This window comes from Solenopsis invicta, chromosome 4, assembly GCF_016802725.1.
Source record: "Solenopsis invicta isolate M01_SB chromosome 4, UNIL_Sinv_3.0, whole genome shotgun sequence".
In the NCBI taxonomy this organism is placed as follows: Eukaryota; Metazoa; Arthropoda; class Insecta; order Hymenoptera; family Formicidae; genus Solenopsis; species Solenopsis invicta.
The window spans coordinates 20,052,098-20,060,164 of record NC_052667.1 but is presented as its reverse complement, the minus strand read 5'-3'; the positions used below and the strand labels follow the sequence as shown (position 1 = coordinate 20,060,164).

At 33.8% G+C, this 8,067-nt stretch overlaps 1 protein-coding gene across 1 annotated transcript; it reads right to left on the bottom strand.

The window, feature by feature from the left end:
• Positions 1-386: 386 nt before the first annotated feature.
• LOC113003215 lies at positions 387-893 on the bottom strand. Its single transcript, XM_039448455.1, has one exon. It carries the CDS (start codon positions 891-893, stop codon positions 387-389), a length of 507 nt encoding a protein of 168 aa, XP_039304389.1.
• Positions 894-8,067: the final 7,174 nt, after the last annotated feature.

Here is an 8,067-nt window from a genome sequence, read left to right as displayed (position 1 = left end):
CGCTTGATGTCTAGGTTTAACGCAATTCAAACACGTGTCCAGTTTTTCATTTGTTCTACGCATTGAGCGACTGGCAACGCCTTGTATTTTGGGCAAAACGTTAATGCGTGCGTACCTTGACAAAGAGTGCATGTCTTCGCCTTTGATTTCGGAGTCACGGCTGTGTTATATGCAACGCGCGTGGCCTTAGCCAAGGATTTCGCACTCACTCCTGGTTCTCCCCGCGGGAGAGAGGCGTTTACCTTAGCTGCCTCTAGAGCGCGCACTTGGTTTTCCAGGTAAACCTGTAATTGCTAGAACGTCGGGAAATCACGCGAATCCAAGAGCGACGTCTCCCAGTACAACCGCGTCGTGGCGTCCAACTTGCTGACGAGCAGGTGGACAAATCAATCGTTCCATGCCTCTACTGGTCGCCCCAATAAGGCGAACGCTCGCCGGACTTGGTTGAGCACGCCTAATAGTCGCTTGATCTCACCAGCCGAAGATTTGACGGCTGCCGGACAAGAGATCAAATGACGCATGTGAGCGTAGAGTAGAACGCGCAGATTGTCATAGCGCATCACTAAATCCTGCCACGCCCTGTCATAGGCGCTGTCCGTCAACGGAACGCCGGTGACGATTTCCGCTGCTTCACCGGTTAGGCACCCCATCAAATACTGAAGTTTCTGCACCTTAGGAACCCCCGTGATGTCATGAACGAACGAACAAAATAAGTTTTGAAATCCCTCCCACTCAAGTTGATCGCCGGAGAAATTCGGTAACTTCAGCTTCGGAAGCTGCATTTGTTTAAGCACCGGCGCGACGGCCGTAGAGATTGGCCCTGGGCGTTTCTCTACTTCTGCAGCTCCCGCTCTACTTAGATGAACGAATAAATTATTAAGTTTACTACGCATACCAAAATACGCCTCTTCTGTTGTCGTGAAGTGGTCGTCCTTTATGTAGTCCGTTTTGTCAGCCTCGGAATTGGCCGCGATTTCGAACTGCACGTCCTAATAGCGCTTCCAGTAGTCATCAAGGCGCGCCAGCCGGCTCGAGACTTCGTATGCCGTAATTTTAGCTTGCCCTAATTTTTGCATATTTACTCACATGCGGAAGATGCAACCCGCCAGGACGATTTGTTGCTTGATTGTTTGATCCAACATAACAACAAGCTCAGCTTAGAGTCAGACACCGCACGCGTGACGCCGACCAAAGTTAATCGTTGCGCGGCCACGCGGTGAGACCACGCGATTTCGGCGCTCGAACGAGCGCTCCTCTCGTGTAACACGGACACAGGGTACTGCTACCGCGCAAATTACGATTACGGCGCGTGCAACCACGTGTTCTACGTACTGGCACTCCGACACTTAATGATCGCAGAAAGAGAACGCAGCAGAAAAAATTACCCGTATCTGCGGAGCGCGAGCAAAGATTGTTATTTTACTTTACACTGTTAAAAGAGCTCCGGATTCAAGCAAATTCGGCTTGAAGAACCAAATGTTCGCCTATTGCCTCGATTCGGAGGAATTTTCCGGACTTAGAGCGCTTCAACGAAATTGTAGGGGGGTATCTTTAAGAGATACAAATTGACGTTAAATGTTAATCACACTTTATTTACTTCGGTACAGAACTCAGCGATTTCTTGTGCCTACGGGATACAGAGACACTCAGTACAATATAAAGTATCGTAGTTTTTGGAACAAAAGAAAATGGATTGCGGTCGCAAGTCGTGTGCTTTCGGTTAGTCGATCCTCGAACGAGAAAACGAGCACCGGCCAACGAGAGCGCGAAAAACCGCGAAACTCCGTTCCCCCGTCTCCCTGTCGTTCCTAGCTCCTCGATCCTCCGAGCATGACGGCGAGGCCGGGACCTCCGTGAAGTTGGCACCCGACTTTTACGAAATCACATTTGAAAGTGTATTTCTTATAGGATTTTATCTGTAGATAATTGTAGTAAACATTACTATGTTTGTAGTTGAAAAATAAATAAGATATCGGTTTTTAAAAAACAGTAAGGACTTATTTAACAGCTACATCTCAAATGGCATCAGATTTTATTCTGAAATCGTTTGTAGTTGTTTGTAGTTGAAAAATTTTTGAATATAGTTTAAAAATAAGTATGTTATTGGTTTTTAAAAAACAGTTAGGAATTATTTTCTAACTACAGCTCAAACGGCATCAAATTTCAATCTGAAATCGTTTGTAGTTGTTTGTAGTACCAAAATTTTTGTTTGTAGTTAAAACATATGCTTATAATTGATATTTTAATAACAGCTAGGCATTAATTTATAATTAAATAAAAAATTACATCATATCCTCACTAAAAATCGTTTGTAGTTGTTCGTAGTTTAAGAGTTTTCGTTCGTAGTCGTTTGTAGTTCAAGAATTTTTGTTTACAGTTGGAAAATAAATATCGATTTAAAAAAAAATTAGGAATTATTTAATAGGTACAGCTGTAATAACATCAAATTTCAATCTGAAATCGTTTGTAGTTGTTTATAGTTCAAAAGTATAAATATTTTTTTAAAATCTATAACATACTTGTTTTTAAACTATAAACAAAAATTCTTAAACTACAAACAACTACAAACGATTTATAACAAGGATATGATGTAATTTTTTATGATTATGAATTAATACTTAGCTGTTGTTCAAAAGTCGATTATCAATATATTTTTTAACGACAAACAAAAATTCTTAAACTACAAACAACTACAAACGATCTTAGATTGAAATTTGATGCCATTTGAGCTGTAGCTACTCTTATTGGAATTATTTTTTAACTACAGCACAAATGGCATCACACTTCTATATAAAATCGTTTGTAGTTGTTTGTAGTACCAAAATTTTTGTTTGTAGTTAAAACATATGCTTATAATTGACATTTTAATAACAGCTAGGCATTAATTTATAATTAAATAAAAAATTACATCATATCCTCACTAAAAATCGTTTGTAGTTGTTCGTAGTTTAAGAGTTTTCGTTCGTAGTCGTTTGTAGTTCAAGAATTTTTGTTTACAGTTGAAAAATAAATATATTATGGATTTTTTTAAAAAAAGTAAGGAATTATTTAATAGTTACAGCTCAAATGGCAACAAATTTCAATCTAAAATCGTTTGTAGTTGTTTGTAGTTTAAGAATTTTTGTTTGTAGTTAAAAAATATCCTGATAATTGACTTTTGAACAACAGCTAAGTATTAATTTATAATCATAAAAAAATTACATCATATCCTCATTATAAATCGTTTGTAGTTGTTTGTAGTTTAAGAATTTTTGTTTATAGTTCAAAAACAAGTATGTTATAGATTTTTTAAAAATATTTATACTTTTGAACTACAAACAACTACAAATTTCAGGTTGAAATTTGTTATTTGTGCTGTACCTATTAAATAATTCCTTATTTTTTTTTTTTTAAATTGATAACATATTTATTTTTCAACTGTAAACAAAAATTCTTGAACTACAAACGACTACGAACGAAAACTCTTAAACTACGAACAACTACAAACGATTTTTAGTGAGGATATGATGTAATTTTTTATATAATTATAAATTAATACCTAGCTGTTATTTAAAAGTCAATTATAAGCATATTTTTAAACTACAAACAAAAATGTTGGTACTACAAACAACTATAAACAATTTTATATAGAAGTGTGATGCCCTTTGTGCTGCAGTTATAAAATTCCTTAGGAAATTGTTTATAGTTGTTTATAGTACCAACATTTTTGTTTGTAGGTTAAAAATAAACATGCCATCGACTTTTAGAAAACAGAAATAGTTTTATAACTACAACTCAAATGTTGTAATTTTACTGGCCTCATGTTTCTGGTAATCGCATCCACCGATTCGCAGATTACGGTAAATCCATGATCAACGTGATCAGCTAAGAAATATTTTAAATCTGCGTGTATAATGATTGTTTCATTTATGTAAACTCGTGTAAAATAATCGTTCGAAATAATGTAAACTTGCGTCTAAAGTAATTGTCTGAATCTTTGCAATTGTTTCTTTGCCCACGTGGCAAATAAACAATTATTATTTTATATTCTTCATTCGTATCTTTGTATCTTCAAATTGGTCGTCCCTACTCTAAAACGTTGACTGAATTCTATTCGCGCAGCAATCATTTGAGGTACACGACAGGTCGTGTCAGTTTTACACACACGCACGCATATATATAAATGAAATACATTAAATTAAATATATTGGTTTTAATATATTTAATAATCAAAATTATACATCAATTTTTTATAAATGCATGCCCTCATAATACGAAGTTTATTTCTACAGTTATAATCACAAAAAGATTTTAGCACTTGGAAAATGTAATAAAATCTAGTTTGAGAAATTAATTTATTATATATTTTTCTTATTCAGAAGTATGATATAAAATAATAAGTGCAATACACAATTATTTTTTAATACTTTTTATACATCGATTTATCTTATGAAATAAAATAATCACAATATGTATTTTTTTTGGTTAGATAACGTATACATTGGTTATTACATACATTGGTTTTTATGTTATTCATTTCCAACTTAAACATATTTAATACTTATAATTTGTAATATATAAAAAATATATAAAAAATGTGATTGAGAACATTTTGTATTTTCGAATCATAATCGCATAAAAAAAAGTAACGAGTGTCAATTTTTTGTAATTACTAATATTTTTTTAATGAGTATTATTATTATTATATATTTGAAATATTTTTTATTATACTAAATGGCATTAAAAAATCTGCTCGTAATATTATGATTCCTTTCTTAATGTAATATTAAATTAGGTTAAGCACTAGTATGAGTTGTATCAGACTTTACATAAAAAAGAACAGGTATGCATCTTTTTTGTTTTGTTTTTTCCCGTTTATTAAGTTTACGTGGTTTTGCCGTGGGGGATATACCGTCGTGAAGTTCCCATGAATCAAACATTTTTCGATTTCTTAGAATTAATGCTTGATAGTGAGATATACCATTCTTTTCCTTTGTTGCAATATATTCAATGGCACCTACTAATTTGTAAACGTGTTTACCAAAGAACAAATTATCTGGTATATCTTCCAAAAGAAATTCACGTTGATAAGTATTTGAAAATCCTGATCTTTTGGCGAGAATAGTCCATTGTAATGCTTCAAAATCAAGAAATAAATGAGATCTGTGATCAAAGACACATGTTTTTTCTTTATTGCATGTGTTACACGTTTGAGGCTCTTGTTGACAATATTGGTTTAGCGATTCTTGAAGTCCTTTTAGACCATTTTTGTACAATGGGATCAAATCAACTTCTAATATTGGGTTAATCCTTGTTTTTGTATCTTTACAAACATTGCAAATTTGATTTGTGGTAATGGAAGGTTCATCATGAAATAACTCGTTAATAATGTTGCTAATATTTGACTCACAATTCACAATATTGCCTTCAGGTTTCTTAAATTTTAACAATATTTCTGCACGAGCCTTATAAACATAATTAATTGCTCCTTTAGTTGACAGTACTTTAACGATATCAAATACTTTATTATTGGATTGATTCACGTATTCATTATACGAGGCCCAGTCTATATAACCAGCTCTAACACAATGAATGATTGAATCAAAAGCACAAGTATTTGAGAACTTAAGTAATCCTGCAGTTGTTTGGAGAGATGGTTTACTATTGCCGTTTATCATAAGTGGTATTTTTTTAGTTAATTTTGGACGTTTATGGAGATTTTCAATATCAGGATAATATTCAAAATATACAGATTTATACTTCTTATTGTTGATTAATCCTTTCCATTCATCTACTTGATTTAAATAAGAATTTTCATTATTTGTAGAAATATCCTGTAATACGTCTGTAACTACTGTAGGCTCATCTGGAGGATTCTCGAGAGTATTATTTAACTTAGTCAATTGATTAATATTAACATACGAATCATCGAGATTCGATGAAGATGATTCCTCTTCAGTTTCAGCAATTAAAATTCTCTTTTGATTAACTGGAACAATGGGAGATGTATCTGGAATTGATAAATAATTTATACTATTCTTAGAAGAGTCATTTTTCCAGCTGGAATGTGCATAATTCACTAATGAAATTTGAGTATTATTTTTCTTGAAGTTAGGCGATTCAGAAATTCGGCATTCCACTGATACGTCTGTAAACTTGCTATCCTGACTCGTAGTAGCAGTTTGATCATTATTGCTTTCTTCTTGTATATTATCATTGGTAGGTGGATTACTGGTGTGTTTGTTCGGTGCTAATAAGTTCACAGTACCACTCAGAGTTTTCAAATGCTGGACTACAACCTTATCAACCCTGAGAGTTTTCTTTTTCTGCAAAATGTAATTTTTAATATCTTTAAAATATGCTTCACTGTGGGCCGAAGATGCTCTCTCAATTTCATCAATCTCATTATCTTCATTTCTACGATAAAGTTTTGGCATAATAAGAGTCCATAAAACAAATTGTTTTGATAATTTAACAAGCTTCTTCCCAAAATTTATACACGTATATTTATTAGGAACTCCTTTTGATGTTGTACTTTCCTGACTTTTCTTCTCAATGTTTTCTATGAAGTTAACAATAGAACGTCTGTTGTCATTTTCATAATTTTCATCATCATCAGTATCATTCAAATTACATACTTTTGCAAAAATGTCATCCTTGGAATCATCGTTTGGTCGCCAGGTGTTAAGACCAGTTTTCATAAAGTTTAGAAGTTTTTCTCGTGATTTGAAGCAGAGATCTGTGTCATCATTTTCATCGATTTTTGGTGAATAAGCTACAATTAATACGGCTAGCAAAAGACTTGCAAATTCTTTAACATCTGTTTGAAGAGCTAATAATGCAACACATCGTACAAAAAAATCTTTTATGTAAGGCTGATTCTTGGAAAAGCATGGCCATCGAGTAATCATTTTTATCAAATGAGCGATGTCGATGCGCAAAAGACACATTCTTTCCAGGTATGTATTTGATGAAAATATTTGATAAAAGCATTCATCCAAATACTTTTGTAGACTGCGCTGATTAAATGCCAACGAAGAAGCAATTAAAAGTGCCAAAGAATAATCTACAATAACTTCTTTTGGAATTTTAGCACCTGAGCGCAACCACTCTCGTATCCAATAGCATAATGTGTTTGCATCATGTTTTTGGGATATCATTTGAAATAATGGAAGGATTTTACCATTATAACCTGTCACAGCTTGATACAAATAAATGACGCTCTTTGAACCATCAATTGTTGGTAGCGGTTTTGTTAAACTACCAGTTGCATCAATACTAATGCTGCCTACTTTATCATTTTTTAAGAATAAGTTATACAATGTAATTTGTTCCGGTAACCAATACATGATAAATGCTTTATGGAGACATATTTCTCGAATACTTCCCGCATATTCAGGTGAGTGAGCTAATTTAAACAGGGAAAATAACGGATTTTCCCCGGATTTTAATCCTAGTTCTTTTTCAGTTGTTTCTTGAATAACTTTACGCAGGACTTCTGATGAATATAAGTCGGCAGGTTCGTTATCACCAAACTTCATACGCTTGTGCGCAGCTTCACGTTGCCATAAGTAGGCCGACTTTCCTTTCAGCTCTTCAGCTATTTGTTTTCTTTTATCTCCTCGAAGTTGCCGTTTTTTCGCGTGAATAATCCCCCGAGTATCCAGAGTCGATATGTGAAAATCAATTCCGTCAGCAGTTGGTTCAGTTAGACTATATAGATGAATTTCTGTATTACATTCAATACATTGTCCTCTGATAGTTAAAAATGGTCCCCCTGTGGTTCTATCAATTTTGGCGTTCTTGAAACTAAAGGCACATGGCAATTTAAGATTTTCATAAATCATATAATAAATTTTGTCACACCAACCGGGTTCTAAAACTTCGTATGTCCTTTCCTTGTATTTTTTTAATTGAACTCCTACTTTATCCCATTCTTTGCAGCTTAAATGAATATTTTGTCTCAAATCCTGTAAATCTTCATGACGTTTCTTTGGCATTTTCATAGACCAGTTAAAGTCATCTTTATTGCATTTTTTTGGTTTTCTTTTAATGTTTGGCATATGTTCACCATGAATACGATACGAC

Excerpts from the sequence above, each read along its gene's own strand:
- LOC113003215 (XM_039448455.1), bottom strand. The coding sequence starts at position 893 with ATGCGTAGTAAACTTAATAATTTATTCGTTCATCTAAGTAGAGCGGGA.